This window comes from Nothobranchius furzeri, chromosome 8 (genome assembly GCF_043380555.1).
Source record: "Nothobranchius furzeri strain GRZ-AD chromosome 8, NfurGRZ-RIMD1, whole genome shotgun sequence".
Classification (NCBI taxonomy): Eukaryota; Metazoa; Chordata; class Actinopteri; order Cyprinodontiformes; family Nothobranchiidae; genus Nothobranchius; species Nothobranchius furzeri.
Genome location: NC_091748.1, coordinates 71,739,859 through 71,755,471, shown reverse-complemented (window position 1 = coordinate 71,755,471; position 15,613 = coordinate 71,739,859). Strand labels below are relative to the sequence as shown.

At 41.8% G+C, this 15,613-nt stretch overlaps 2 protein-coding genes across 2 annotated transcripts; both read right to left on the bottom strand.

The window, feature by feature from the left end:
* Window positions 1–5,933: 5,933 nt before the first annotated feature.
* On the bottom strand, window positions 5,934–10,867 carry ncbp2 (nuclear cap binding protein subunit 2). Its single transcript, XM_070554300.1, has 5 exons — window positions 9,765–10,867; window positions 9,588–9,674; window positions 9,255–9,349; window positions 8,641–8,779; window positions 5,934–6,427 (listed from the first exon to the last, which is right to left on the bottom strand). The coding sequence occupies exons 1-5, from the start codon at window positions 9,837–9,839 to the stop codon at window positions 6,329–6,331; spliced, it is 495 nt and encodes a 164-aa protein (XP_070410401.1). The 5' UTR covers window positions 9,840–10,867; the 3' UTR covers window positions 5,934–6,328.
* A 1,375-nt stretch (window positions 10,868–12,242) lies between these two features.
* Window positions 12,243–15,557, bottom strand: fkbp2 (FKBP prolyl isomerase 2). Its single transcript, XM_015971100.3, has 2 exons — window positions 14,906–15,557; window positions 12,243–12,620 (listed from the first exon to the last, which is right to left on the bottom strand). Exon 1 carries the CDS (start codon window positions 15,344–15,346, stop codon window positions 14,930–14,932), a length of 417 nt encoding a protein of 138 aa, XP_015826586.3. The 5' UTR covers window positions 15,347–15,557; the 3' UTR covers window positions 12,243–12,620; window positions 14,906–14,929.
* Window positions 15,558–15,613: the final 56 nt, after the last annotated feature.

Sequence of the window (15,613 nt, the reverse complement as noted above, 5' to 3'; positions counted from 1 at the left end):
AGCCCATCTTCACACAAAAGCCAGTAATGTTAAAAACCAACAACATGAACACGAGGAGAAAAAGTGGATTCATTTTTGTCCACGGAGAAGCTCTTCACACAAATCCATGACCGTGTTATCTCTCACACTACAGCTAACACCTTCATTATGTTAGATTTTTGTCACCGCATCATTTCTTATGTGTCTGTCCTAATAATTTTTCCTGAAACATGACAGAGAAGGAGACTTAAAGGTGTTCCATTTTGCATAATATCTCATTAATTCCAGATTTGGCTTTGGGTCTATAATTCTCACTTGACCCCATTTGAACTGTTAGTAGCTGACAGATAATAGCTCATGTAAATCTGCAATAACCGTATCATGTAGGGCACATTTGGTGGCTCAGTGAGTTCCACATTTTCATGCTGAACCGTGGAAATGGAAATCCCTCAGACTCACAATAAATGATAAATACATCTGAATACATGGAGCTCTGGTGGATCGTAAACAGGTTTACAGGCATTAAAGACCTGATTTACATCTTTTCATAGTCCTTCATGTAGATGAAACTGAAACTTGTTAATGCTAACCTGAGAAAAGAGGTTATAGAGGAGTCAGAGTGGTCTGCAAACACAGCAAACTCTCTTACATTTAGAAAAAAGCAGCTGCTTTTGACTTTGTGCCTCTTGTTGACTTTATTTTGACCTTTGAAAACAAGTCTTCTGCAGGTGAAACTGGGAAAAATTAGAATATGGTGCAAAAGTTAGTTTATTTTAGTAACTGAAATTAAATGGAGACTAGGCAGTTTTGGCTTGCTTTTAGCACCCCCTAGTGTCCGTTTGGTAGAACTCTCCCCTCGCTGTGCGTCCCTTTTTCGTTTTTTTTTTTTGTTTTTGTTTGTTTTTTAAGTGACAGTGTGTATTTTCCCTGGTGATAGGGGGCAGTACATACCTAAATCCCTGCAAGCAAACAGTATTTTTGTGTTCGAAGAAGACCTTACCAGTGGATGGCCATTAGGGTCAAAAATGACAGGGAGCGCAGCCTCCAGCAAAATGCCAAGCACATCAGACTCCCTGTAATCACTGGCAATGTGTGAAGAGGTAAATATGTAAGACAACGTTTATGAATGGCGACAGTTTTGTAACAAATGTGCTTTGTCTTCACAGGCTCAAATAGAAGGAAACATGGCATCTAATATGGCATCACTCAGAGACGTGGGCTACATTCACACTGCTGGCCTTGATGCTCAATTCAAATTTTTGGAGTAAATGAAAATTTTTGTGTGGCTCTTCACACTATGACTCTCTCCAGTGTGAACGCTTCACGGCCCCAAAGCGACCCGCATGCACAGAAGACAAGAAGTCACACACAGTGGAGATGAAACCAGAAGAGGCAAAGTTGTGATGTGAAGAGCGTCACTGACAGGTCCTCCACAATTTCAGGATCACACCATTCAAGTCTCCTGTTTTGGGCTGGAAACTGTCTTAAAAACTGTTAAAAAAAAAAAAAAAAGGTGTATTCCCACCGTCTTCCCGAGTAATTTTTCACTACAAAGGAAAAACTCCCGTTCTCATGGAGACACCACCCCCTCTCCCTCACGGAGACCGAGACCAATGAGACGCTCCCCCCATCAGCACCTCCCATTCTCCTGCTCTTTCATTTTAATTCCAAAACTTAACAGGATGTCCAGACAGACCTTTGAATCCTTCAGTCAGCGCTTCTCCCCAGGAACATCAACACACGACGCTCTCCTTCACTGACTCGGTCATGTAAAAGGTGGATTTAATGCGACATGACCAGACTGCAGTCGTTTTTATATACATCAGAATCAGTACCACATTGTAATGTGACCTGGATCGGATTTGAAAAATCTGATACATTCTGTTAAGACTGTCATAAACAAAATCAGATATGGATCCAAAGACTCGCAAATGCCGTATTCTGGCCACAGAGGGCGGTGGTGGTCTGAGTGACATTTAATTAACCCTGTAAAGAAAATTACTGAAAAAATGAAAAGGTGACTAGTATGGCATTAAACTAAGTGATCATTTAAAGGTGTGGAACACTGAAAAAATAATTTATTATTTCTGATTGTAATCAGTCACTCTGAGTTTAACATGCAGGCTGAACATGAAAAGTCTCCTACACCTACCTCTAGCGATGGGTACCGAATTCGGTACTTTTCAAGGTACCGACCAAATTCCATAGTATCGACTGAGCAACGATTTACGTCATTTGAAATGGTGCCTCGTTTCGGTACCCGTCCTTCATAACGAGAACTTGCCTAGACAACTGCGCAAGAGCGTTACGTTGGTTGCTGCGAGCCAGTTGTAAACAGAGCAGCATGGTAGAAAGAACGCACGCTAAAGCTTGGGTCCACTTCACTAAATGTGATGGGTAACTGGGTGATGATGAACCAGCGACAACGATCTAAGTGAGACATCCCCATCTTAATCTGCTTCGGTACGTAAATAAAATGTTTAAGATAACGTTAGCTTGATATGTTAGCTTCCGTTTCGCTAATGGTGCGTTCGCTTTCTCCTCGGAACTCAGAATTTCCAACTAGAAGAACATGAACGCGCTCTAATGTTTGGCTTCACTTTACTAAATGTGACGGGTGATTGAGTGAAGATGAAACCAGCGACAACGATCTAAGTGTGAGGCATCATCGTTTTAATCTGCTCCAGCAGCTAAATAAACTGTTTAAGATAACGTTAGCTTGATATGTTAGCTTCCATTGCCACCACTGTTATCAGCTAATGGTGCGTTCGCTTTCTCCTCGGAAATTCTAACTTCCCAGTAGGAAAAATCAAATGAAAAAGGACGGTAAAAGGAATGAAGATACACAGTAAATTTAGTTCACAGTAAAGATGTTTGCTTCAGTTTAATTATCAGCTTATAAAACTACAAGGACGATGTTAAAATACAAACAGTTGTATGTTATTTATCGTGATATTTATCAAATATTGTTATATATTGAGAAAAATATATATTTAATTAATCTTTTAATTCTCTTTTATAAACACTCAAAAGTATCTAAAATTGGTACCGTTAAGTACCGGTATCGATTCCTAGGTACTGGGAATTAGTACCGAATCGATTCAAATGTCAAAGGTACCCATCCCTACCTACTTCCTGCATTAGCTTCTGATAAAGACGGTGAAACTCCAGGATTTGAAAAGCCCGACAGATCTACGTCACACTGTCACTTAAAATTCATGGACTCACCCATCTTGACTCGTGACGAGGAAGGCTGTTGGTTTAACATCCAGGAAACAGCAGGCTTGTGGAAGCTAACTGTTAACATTAGCCACTCCACCACGCAAAACTCCTCCAGGCTTGTATTGTTTGTGGGGATAAAACATTGCAGAGCAAACTGAGACAGTGGTGGAGTTGTGATGTTGGTAGCCAATCAGAAAGTGAGGTCCAAATATCAGAAAAAAAAATTAAACTTCATATCCCGCCGTCTGAAGCTCTCCTCTGACTTGGCAGTCTTCTAGATCCTGAAACAGGCATACTAGGGCTTTTTGTACCCAGTGTACAACTTACAAGAGTCATGTTTTTTTTTTTTGTTTCGGAATGTGTTTGACCCACATATGAACTCTCAGGAGACCAGGAGATATAGTATTACAAAAAAAAAAAAGGGAAAAAAAGTGTATTTTTGGAATAGAAGGTAGCAGGTAGGAAAGGAGCTGGTACTGGAGCCAGAGATTGGACCACTGGAAGAGATGACACAGGAGGTGATGAACGGGACGAGGAGGAATAAGGAATATAGTTTAGCCCTTTGATGCATAATGGTCACTACAGTGGACAGGTGCTCAAAATTGATTTTTATTTATTTTTGCTATTAAGCACAGCTGTTGAAGACTTTATTGCATGTGATTCCCTCCATTTGGGCTTCAGTAAGTCAAGCCAACATATTTCATGTTCAGAATGCACACTGCCCACTGAGCTGGACATGTAATAAATTATTTGTAAATTAACAAAATGTTACAAAAAATATTTGTTGAAATTTGTTTCATTCACACCTAAAGATGAATAAAAAAATTGTTTAAAAAATCATGGTTGAAGATTTCATAATTCATGCATCAGAGGGTACGAGTTCTTACTGCAATTAGATTGCAGCAAAGCGTGGGAGAGAGGGAGAGAGAGAGAGAGAGAGAGAGAGAGAGAGAGAGAGAGAGAGAGAGAGAGAGAGAGAGAGAGAGAGAGAGAGAGAGAGAGAGAGAGAGAGAGAGAGAGAGAGAGAGAGAGAGAGAATCCTGCAGGAACAAACAGAACTGGTTCAGGAGGCTGGATTTTACCACTAAAGCAAACAATCTAGCACTGAATGGCTGGTTCCCTGGCTCCTTTATTCCTCCCATCTGATTATGTGATTGGCTGCAGGTGAGCAGGTAATCAGCTGGAATGAGTTTCCCTGAGTGTCTCCATGATCCTCCAACCACCTGTGAAGGAAAAGTGTCAACAACCCACAACCCCAGAACCTGACAACAAGACATCCATTCCTACTGGACAAATGTATTGAATAATGAGTGAACTACACCTTTAAAGCTGTTATAACGAATCTGCAGAAAGAGCTAGGTTTTGAACCAAGGCCCCATAATTCAGATCTGGATATGAAGCAAAACAGAAAGTGACAAATTGCAGTTCCACCCTCATCCGCTGGGGGCTGGTGTCAGAAATGAGCAAATCCTCATTGACTCCCATGTTAAAAATACCAATTTCACAGCAGAAATAAACATGTTTACAGCCTGGTTCCAAAACATGTTTTAAGTTTAATAGATCTAGTTTACACTCATGACAACTCTGAGAGCTAACAGTCCCTTGTGTGTGTGTGTGTGTGGGGGGGGGGGGGGGGGGGGAGAGACAGAGGACAGGAGAACGCACAGCTAATTAATTTGGTTCTGTACCTTTCTCTTCAGCACAGCCGACAAAGGTTTATGATGGGTCAGTCCTCCTGCATGCTCAGATCATTCCCTTCCCTTGCTTGAAAATTTGTTCCAAAATGAAAGTTGAACCCACATCTTTTTTACCTGTGAATTCAACGCCGTTCAGTGAGTCTCAAATAAGCGTCTTCTGCATCTGTAACATTTATATCCTTGATCACAGCTGAAACAACGTTCAAAGAACGGTTCGGAGGGCGATGCCTGAGCGTGAACGTGCATGAAGCAGCCTGCTCGACCCGAGCATCTCTCTTTTTCTGTGATTTTACAGAAAAACAGGCAATCACAGTAAAAATGCCAGGGCTCATTCTACAGGACCAGGGCATTGCAGGAGAATGTATGAAGAAGATATTTATTATTTCTATACATGTTTTGGCCGTCAAACCTCCATAACGTCCCTTTAAAGACTTACTTTTATTCCCTTGCTTTTACTGCCTAGTTATTTTATCGATGGTTTATTTACACTGTTCTTTTACCGATTTGATTGACTTCTCTTGTTTGGTTCTTTGTGCTGTGCTCTAGCTGTTTTACTCGTTTATATTATTTGTTTAACCTGGTATGTTTTTACCCCTGTACAGCACTTTGGTCAGCTCACATGCTGTTTTTAAATGTGCTTTATCAAATAAATGGAATGGAAAGACCTGTGACCTACTTGTGACTCGCAAAGCAGTGACTTGGTCACACCTCTGGTTTTGGGCATTACACTAAAATAAAGTCAAGATATCAACATTCATTTGTTAGTATTTAAATTGAGGTGGATGGAATCAGAGCTCGACGGTTCTGATTCGGAGATAAGAGGTTGTTAAAAAGTCTTTCCTGAACCCGACCTCCTAAAAAGCCTCAAACAGAAGTGGAGAACTGACTTTTCCTGTTTATTCCAAACAACTCCACATCCTCTGCTGCCACCTTGTGTTCACATTTAAAATGTGCTTCAGAGGACATGATCCCAAAACACTCATTTTCATTTTAAATAAATGTCCTGCATATAAACAAGAACATCTTCTTTGATCAACTTTTTATGTAAAAAGACGCTTTATTTGGAAAACAAAAGGTAAACAATTTACGACATAATTTAGCAGAGAAGAAAAACATGTTCTCTTTTCATTACACAGAGACTTGCCAGAATCTTTGTCCATATGTTTCATCTCTTTCTACATTTTCAAAAACTTGTGAGCTATGCTAACAGAAAAATGTTAGACTAGATGAGAATGGTAGCCAAAATAGTTGTTTTTGTTCCTCTCACAGGTTTTTACAGCTGCCTTTCCCAGCTCTAGACTTCCTGTCCAAGATGCCATTGTGTTTTCCTTTCTTATGCCTCAGGTAGAATGTTCCTGCTTGTTAGATAAATATTCTCATTCAGGACAAATGTTCCATGCAATTCACGCAGGCTGGTGGTGGACTGAGGTTTAAAAAGAGTTGCGTGCTTCTGTTGATCGGTGCTGCTGGGCCAGTTTACCATAGCCGCCTCTGGCTGGGTCATAGTCTTGCCTGTACTCATCTCTCACCTACACAAGAAGGGGATGGTGCACAGACAACAATAAGAATAGTTTTTTTTTTGTCTTAAAGGCCCCGTGTGTGAAATCCATTGAAATCATGATGAAAAATAAGGTAGAGAGTGTTTTTCCATTGAGGTAGGGACTATAATATTGTCTTGCAGCTAAATGGTGTGTGACTATATTTTATATGTATATATGGAAAATTTTAACTTGTGCGGCTACTTTTTAAGTTTTAATACAGGGTAAACGGAAGTAGTTAATTTGACAAATTAGGGTGTATTATGAAATGTTGAATCTTTTTATTCTTTATTTTTTCATTTTTTGGGTTTTTTTGGGTTTAATTTTAAGATTATTTGTTTTCCTGATTGTTTGTATTCACACGTGTGTAGCAGCTATCAACTGCTGAGGGACTAAAGATGGAAATTAGCCTTGGCTATAATCTTGCATGTTTACATATGTATAATTATATATGTGTCCATTAATATGTGCTGTCCCTTTACAAATAAACGTAATCTAATCTAATCTAAAATGTGACTCTTTAGCGCCATGCAGTTCAGAGAAAGTATTGCAGCCACTGTGGCTCACTTATGGGTTTGACTGTATGATCAATCTCCAACCTGTGTAGCCTAACCCACACAAAGCTTAAAACAAGCTACTCGACCTCTTTAAAAAAGTATTTATAATTATGACTGTTTATCAACCTACCAGTTCTGAAAGAAGAAAGCTAGTTCTGTTCCTAAAGCTGTCACGATTCACACACACAGGAGGTGTGACGACAGCCAGGAGGTCAGGTGTTGTGAGAAATTGTGTACCCCTGAAATATCCTGTCCCCCGTGTCGGGAGATCGCACTTCTGGCTATTTTCCACAACATTTGTGATCAACTTTTACGGGGAAAATGATGCAATGTATTGTAATAATGTTGCGCTTGTGGTTTTTATCTGTATTTCCTCCTAAAAACAATAAAAAAGATACAGTAAAAACATTCTCGTTCACTCTTTTGCAGCAAGCTTATTTATCTTTTTTGAAAGTTATGTAAAAAGATGTAATCTCACTCAGTTTAACCATCTTTTATTTGAGGTTGTTAAGTCATCATGATGGACAATAAGTTCTGTGGATTTGGAAATGTTTGCTCTTGACTGCCCAAAGGAAACAGAATATTTCAGGGCAACATAATTTCCCACCACACCCGTTTCACGTAGATCACGGAGCGCACCGCTCGATGTAAACAAACTGGCTGCTGCTACAAGCTTATATGGATATGGAGCGATCACTGGCTGATCGTTAGCCACGGCTGGTGAAGCAGGGTTGGTGAGGGGGGGACACGCTGTGGAGATCAAGTAAACAACGCTGACTTAGCCACCAGCTAATTGTGGCTCACGGCTGGCGTGGTGGAGATGGGCATCACGAGCTACTAGTTAGCCATGGCTAGAGCCGGAGAGACGCATAAACTCCCACGGATTACCAGCAAAAGGAGACCCAGGTCTAAAGGTAACGTTTGAGAAGAAGCCCTCTGAGTCGGAGCGTCTCTGTAATGCGTGGAGAACTACATCGCTGTTAGTAGAGTGTTGTGGAGATAAAAGTAAACCACGCTGATTAGCCACTGGCTAGCGCACGAGCACTGGAGCGTGTTGGGAGAGACGGCAGGCTGCGGGAAGAGAGGAGACTTGAGTAGAAGGACTTTAGTACAGACACGTTGGGACCGGATCGGGAGTTCTGGTTCTACGAAAAGATGGATGAACAACTTGAGGTGAGTTTGGGAGTCAGAGACACTAATCAGAGGCTGGCTTCCAGATAATGGCGGGCGGGGATCTTGTGTTGGACATGACGAGGAATGGACAAATTTGATGTCTTTTGATTTAGTTGTTTTTAATTCAAACTAACAAGTAGAGCAACGGTGTAGCTATTCTTTTCTATTTCTTAGTTGAATTAGCAGACTTCATGCTTCCAGGGCACACTGCTGCCCTCTGCTGGTTCTTTCAGGTTACAGTCATAGTCCAAACGGTAACGTGGAGCTCGTATGTCCCTAAACAGCTACTGTATTTTAAGATGGTGGATGACCATGGAGCCTCGACCACAGATTATGTATATAAAATGTATAACTATATAAGTTTGCAGTTTGTGAACTGCAAACACAGGATTTGATAGTAAACTGGTAAAAAATATCACACACTGGGCCTTTAAGCAAGTTCACATTATGAACCAAAATGACCGTAAACCTCACCTGTCCTCCAGATTTGCCACGCCCGTACTGCCTGCCCTCCTTGAAGCCTGCGTCCCAGTCTGTCCTGATGATCCGGTCATCCAGCCGGGTACCGTTAACGAAGCGCATGGCGTTCTCTGCGTCTCCTCGTGTGTAGTATCTGGTACAGGCGCAGCTAAGGTCCACACTCTGTTCATTTTCACATCAATGCTACCCTTTTAATACACGACCAGTCAAGACAGAAACACTGTTGACATTTAAACGGTTTGTTTTCTTGTGCATCAATTGGCTTTACTAGATCAGGTGACGATAGAGCAGCAGTACCTCAGGAGGTAGAGTGGGTTGTCTAGTAATTGGAAGGTTGTAGGTTTGATCCCGGCTCCAGCCAGAGAATGCTGCTGTTGTGTCCTTGGGCGAAACTTTTAATCTGCCTTGTCTGCTGGTGGTGGTCAGTAGGACCGGTTGTGCCAGTCTATGCACCCAGGGCAGCTGTGGCAACATTGTAGCTCATCATCACCAGCGTGTGAATGTGTGGGTGGGTGACTAATTGTGTTGTAAAGCACCTTGGGGGGCTGTAGAACCTTAAGAAGATGCTATACAGATACAGGCCATTTACCAATAGTTTAAAAGGATACTCAACAAAACAGAATCCGCAGGCAGTCTTCTTGATTTTATCCAGGCCGATGATGATACGCTTCACGTCTCCACATTTAGCAAACAACTCGTGCACCTGTTCATATTAGCAGTGATTCGAAATATGCCTTCAATCTAGTATAAACCAGCCACAACCGTCTAGTTTTTATAAGCCAACATTCATCAGATCTCAGTAGTAGCTACATCGATCTTGAACATCGGATTATTTAGCTGGTTATAACCACGTTTAGAAGTTCTGAAAGGTTTTCATGGAATAATGTAAGAAGTAAAGCAGTCCTCAGGAAGCCGAAGCTAGCTTTATTTAAAGGTCTTACCTGCTCTTCCGTTGTGTAAAAGGAGAGGTTCCCAACATACAGAGTGTTACTGTGCTTTAGCAGCTTCTCCTGTTCATAACGATTACCCTAAAAACAAACATGACATAAAACTACTCTTAGAGCAGGAGAAAAACACATTTACATACAAAAGTCGAATTCATTCACCTTCTCCCTTACCTTAAAGTGTTGATCTCTATATTGACTAATCTCAGTGTAAGAATCGCTGGTTAAAGCGTTTAGTTTAGAAGACATTTTGGATAAATGACTACTTAGGCAGAATGCTAACGACGCGAGTTTGGATGATGTACTTCCGGGTATTTTGTCCGTCCACTAAATACATCCGGGAGGAAACACGGAGGATCGCTAAATTAGATCATTTTGCGTTTGCTTACAATTTTTTTTTAAGTTTTCGCCTTCATCCGAGCTTTGTAGTTGTTTGTGTGTGTGTTTCTTCTTAGTGTATTAGTGGGAAAAACGCAGAATGCTTTCAAAACTGGAAGTGTTAATCATTTATCAAGAATCAAAAAAGCAGTGAATGGACATAATCTAAATCAAGTCAAATCAATATTTGGTGTGACCATCTTTTGCCTTTAGAACAGCATCAGTTCTAGGTGCACACACACATTTGTTGAAGGAACTGGGCTGGTTCTAAACATCTTGGAGAACTAACCACAGATCATCGGTGGATATGGACTTCTTCACATCCTTCTGTCTCTTCCTGTAATCCTAGACACACGATTGATGTTGAGATCAGGCTCTGTGGGACCAGACCATCACTTTCAGGATTTCTTGTATTTTGGTGCACTTGGACTGCACGTACCTTTTGACCCTAAGGTGGTAGAGAACAAGAGAACCAAGCTCCTGTGGGACTTCCAGACCCAGACTGACAAAATGGTGATGGTGAACCAACCGGACATTGTGGTGGTGGACAAACCACAGAGATCAGCCGTTGTGGTTGATGTGGCGATACCAAGTCATGCAAATCCGGGAAAAGGAGCACGAGAAACTAGAAAAGTACCAGGGCCTCAAAGAAGAACTTAAGCTGGAGAGTGAAGACATCGGTGGTGCCCATGGTCATCAGGGCAATAACCCCCAAACTGCAGGAGTGGCTAAAGCAGATCCAAGGAAAACAATCAGACCTCTCAGTCCAGAAAAGTGCAGTTCTAGGAACAGCTAATATACTGCAGAACCCTCAAGATCCCAAGCCTCTGGTAGAGGACCCAAGGTTGGAAGGATGAGACCACCCACGGAGGGTGAGATGGGGATTTTTATATCAGCATCAGAAGTGTTTTAATGCCATATATGTGCAAGAAATCTCATTAGCAAATTACTGATTTTATATATATATATATATATATATATTCTTTTTCTTCCAACATCAACACCTTCTGCAGTTTTTTTTAAATATTTTTATTTGTACATCTTAAATTCGATTTAAACATTTGCATCTTTATGCTTCTTTTTTTTTATAAACCACGTCCTGTCTGGCTGTAAAGCAATCAGAATTTATGTCTGAACGCTGAAGACGAACCTTACAGTTTTACTCTGTCGGCTAATTTTTGTTTTCGGGCGTTTTACTTGGACCTGAAAGGACGTTTAATTGCTTCTGTTTGAAATATAAATAAAACTGCCTTGTCTAAATGAGATGGTGTAATGGATTAACTTCTAACTAAACCTAATCATTCCTTCATAAACATATGTTTAGGAAAGCAAATACCCAAGGGTATTGAGTCAGTGTCGTCTTCCTCCGCTTATCCGGGTCCGGGTCGCGGGGGCAGCATCCCATCTAGGGAGCTCCAGACCGTCCTCTCCCCGGCCACCTCCACCAGCTCCTCCGGCAGGACCCCAAGGCGTTCCCGGACCAGATTGGAGATGTAACCTCTCCAACGTGTCCTGGGTCGACCCGGGGGCCTCCTGCTGGCAGGACATGCCCGAAACACCTCCCCAGGGAGGCGTCCAGGAGGCATCCTGACCAGATGCCCAAACCACCTCAACTGACTCCTTTCGATCCGGAGGAGCAGCGGTTCTACTCCGAGTCCCTCCCGAATCTCCGAGCTCCTCACCCTATCTCTAAGGCTGAGCCCGGCCACCCTACGGAGGAAACTCATTTCGGCCGCTTGTATCCGCGATCTCGTTCTTTCGGTCATTACCCAAAGCTCATGACCATAGGTGAGGATTGGGACGTAGATCGACCGGTAAATCGAGAGCCTGGCTTTCTGGCTCAGCTCCCTCTTCACCACGACAGATCGGCTCAGCGTCATCACTGCAGACGCCGAACCAATCCGCCTGTCGATCTCCCGATCCCTCCTACCCTCACTCGTGAACAAGACCCCGAGATACTTAAACTCCTCCACTTGAGGTAGGACCTCTCCCCCGACCCGGAGTTGGCAAGCCACCCTTTTCCGGTCGAGAACCATGGTCTCAGATTTGGAGGTGCTGATCCTCATCCCAGCCGCTTCACACTCAGCCGTGAACCTACCCAGCAAGAGCTGAAGGTCAGAGCTGGATGAAGCTAGGACAGTCAGTGAGTCAGTGTACTTTTCTATATAATTACGAAGATGTGGTGCCATTGGCTACTGTCTGGATCCCTCCCATTGTTTTCCTTTTACATTTTAACTTGTGACAACAGACCTGCGCAAAAGTAACCGCACAAACTTACAAGGGAACCACAAGGTCAACATTTTATTTTTCTAACTCAAACTCGTAAACAAAACATCACCTATAACAACATGGCCTCCAGCATGCCTCTTGTTTCATTATAAAAATCACTTGTGAAAAACAAGTCCTAAAGAACTGGCATGAATGTTGTTACAAGCCTGAGGCAAAAAATAAAAAATAAACTGGACACAGATGCTAAATGAGAATTTTTCCAAGTGTTTTACCAGAACAGTCATCTGTTTTCTACAGTAATGAAGTCCAGTTAAAGGAGAACAGCAGCTCCGCTGAGCGGAGTCGGCTCAACTTCCAGATTTTGCTGGAAATCTTGTAAGGAGTCGGATGACCTCAACTTAATGCTGCAACAACTCCTGGGACCTGAAAGATAAAAAGAGTATTCATGTAACAGGAATCATCAGTGTGTCTTATTGGTCAGGCAGATTTTGTTCAAGGTTTCACCACAAGATGGCACTGTGATTTTGTGAATGCCCTAAAAAGTTAATTTAAAGTATTATTTTTCATGTCTTCAATACATTTTGTAGCATTTACAGGTGCACAGAACGAATCATTTTTGATATTTGAGTAATTTTGAATTGGTTTATTTGATAAGGTGTGTTTAAGAGCGTTGTGACGTCACTTCCCGTCTCTCGTAGATTTGATGCGCACGGACTAATTTGTGTGCTTTCTTCTTCGTAAATATGTTTCTATTTTTGGCTAAATTTCACATACACAAAAGCAAAGTCCTTGGCAGGAAACCTGAACTTCTTGTATTAAAAATGGAACTTGAACAATATATAAGGACGATCTCCTCATCAAAAAACACAAAGGCTCTTAAGTCTGTTAACATTTGTAACCATCTGAAACTGTTCGATTGACTTAACCTCTTCCAAACCTTTCTTTTTTTTATTCTTCCTTTTTCTCCATCATTTCTGTCGTTCTTCATTGTAATACCACAATGGTATACTTTGTGCTCCATGCCTTACAATTGTATGTTCAAAATGTGCTAAATAAAGTTATATTAAAAAACGGACAAATTTGTGCTAATTAAGAACATTTTCGAAGAAAGTAAAGTGTTTAAGTCTACCGGTTTGTCTACTAGCAGGCCAAAGTGGTACGTTTATTCTTTATTTATAAAATATGTTAGCTAACTTAAGGCAACTAACTTGTTAATTTGTACATGATTTATGCTTTTTCATTAGTTCTACGGTGTTCATGTGGTGTAAAGATAAAGAAGATGCAAGACCGCATTAAACATCAGTAAAAGGAACGCTCGTGTCTCTCGTGTACGTGAACAAGCCGGCACAAAAACTGAAAAACGAACGTTTATGTTTGACAGTGTTGGGAGTAATGCGGTACAAAAGTAATTAATTACTGTAATGCATTGCTTTTTGCTGTAATGTGGTAATGTAAGTCATTACAGGGAAAGAAAATGGTAATATTTACTCGGTACAATTGTCAGCACCGCGGTAATTACAATGCATTTTTAAACCCAGAATCAAGATGTGTTCCTTAAAAATTCAAATTGCGGGAAACCCGAAGAAAGATCCAGTATCTGCATATATGACGTCATTTATGGACTCAGCTTTGCGGGCAGAGAGGACGCCGCGGTAACGGCTCAACTACTCCAGCTGCAGCTGCACTGTAACATTCACAAAATCGCTCCACTAAAACAAAAATAATTCACTTGCGATCGTTGATATCAGCGCATATTCTCTGGTATTTTGTGCTTTTCTGACGTGCTTTGCCTCAGCTGAGTTCATAATCTGTGCCCGCCCCGGTGATTTCAACTCATTACTGCTGGAGCGCAGCGCATGTGAAGATCCCTTTGGCTGATAAGTTAGAAAGTAGGAAATCTTTTTCTGGAAGACGGAGAAAACACGCAGCATGCAGGAAGGTTAGAGAGAGAAAGGGCAGGAAATTATTCAAATAAAATCAAGAAAAAAAGACAAAAGTAGGTAGATTTATCCCCAATACACATTTTTACCAGTGAAAAGCAATAATATATAAGCATTTAATATTTATACATGTGATAGAATCAGATCCCCCCAGAAGTCGGTCCCACATCCAGGGCCGTATCAAGGCATTTGGGGACCAAGGCAAATACAGGCTTGGAGCCCCCACCACCTCACTCCCTGCTCAGTTAATATAAGATGGCAGCGCGGTGAGAGTACAGATTGTTGTTGTTTTTATTTAATAAACAATCATTTCAAAGCACTGTTATTATATGTGACTGTTTTAACAGCAATCCTAGCTCAGACACCACATCACCTTCCACATATGTGTCATGAGCTCACTGAGCGTCACATGACCAGATTCATACTGAAGTTGTACTGGTGAAAGTAACTTAAAGTAATGCAAAAGTAGTGTAATGCCTTACATTTTAAAACCAGTAATATTGTAATGTAATGAATTACTTTAAAATGAGGGTAACAAGTAATAAATAATGCATTACAGTTTTGAAGTAACTTGCCCAACACTGATGTTTGAAACTTTTCACTTAAATCCGATCTGGTGTTAGAGTCATAAATAAACACCCACTTCTAATCAAAGTGAAGGACGCACGTGCCTCAGCTCAGATGTGGTGTTTAAAAGATAACAACGTAAAAGTAAACGAGCTCATAGTCACCGGTGGCAGCGTTAACATCATTTCCCTTTAAATGTACCTTGCTTTAGTCGTTTCTTCTTCGTCAAAGCTCGGCTTTCCTCTCGATGCTCAGCAGCTCCACTTCAAAGATAAGCGTGGCTCCTCCGGGGATCTTCGGCGGAGCTCCGCGATCTCCGTAGCCCAGCTCGGCGGGGATGACCAGCTTCCTTTTCTCGCCCTCGCACATCCCCAGCAGGCCCTGGTCCCAGCCTTTGATCACCTGACCGGTGCCCAGGGTGAAGGTGAAGGGTCTGTCTCGGGGAATGCTGCTGTCGAACTCCGTACCGTCCTCCAGTTTGCCGGTGTAGTGCATGTTCAGCACGTCCCCCTTGCGAGACTTGATGGGACAGTTGTCCACGCGCTTCTTGATCCCGATCTGGAGCTTCTTCTTTTCGACTCCGTTCACCACCGACGGGCTAAGGGAGAGCACCGCCACCGCAACCAGCAGGAACAGCCGCATAGTCGGTGTGTGTCTGGCCCAGTAACGGGGGGTTAGGTTTCGGATAAAAGAGGAGGGAGGCAATTTTTCGGAATGAAGAAAGGAAATGAGCTGGAAAACGGATGTGCAAACAAAAGACCCGGATGTAGTTCACCGGGTGGTGTTACCACGGAAATAGTTTGGAGGAAACATCAACAAGCCAAAAAGCGTCCGCATGGGGAAAAACAATAAGCATACATTATTCTGCAAATGTATTTAAAACGGCAAATTAGCCAAACTATCTTTATT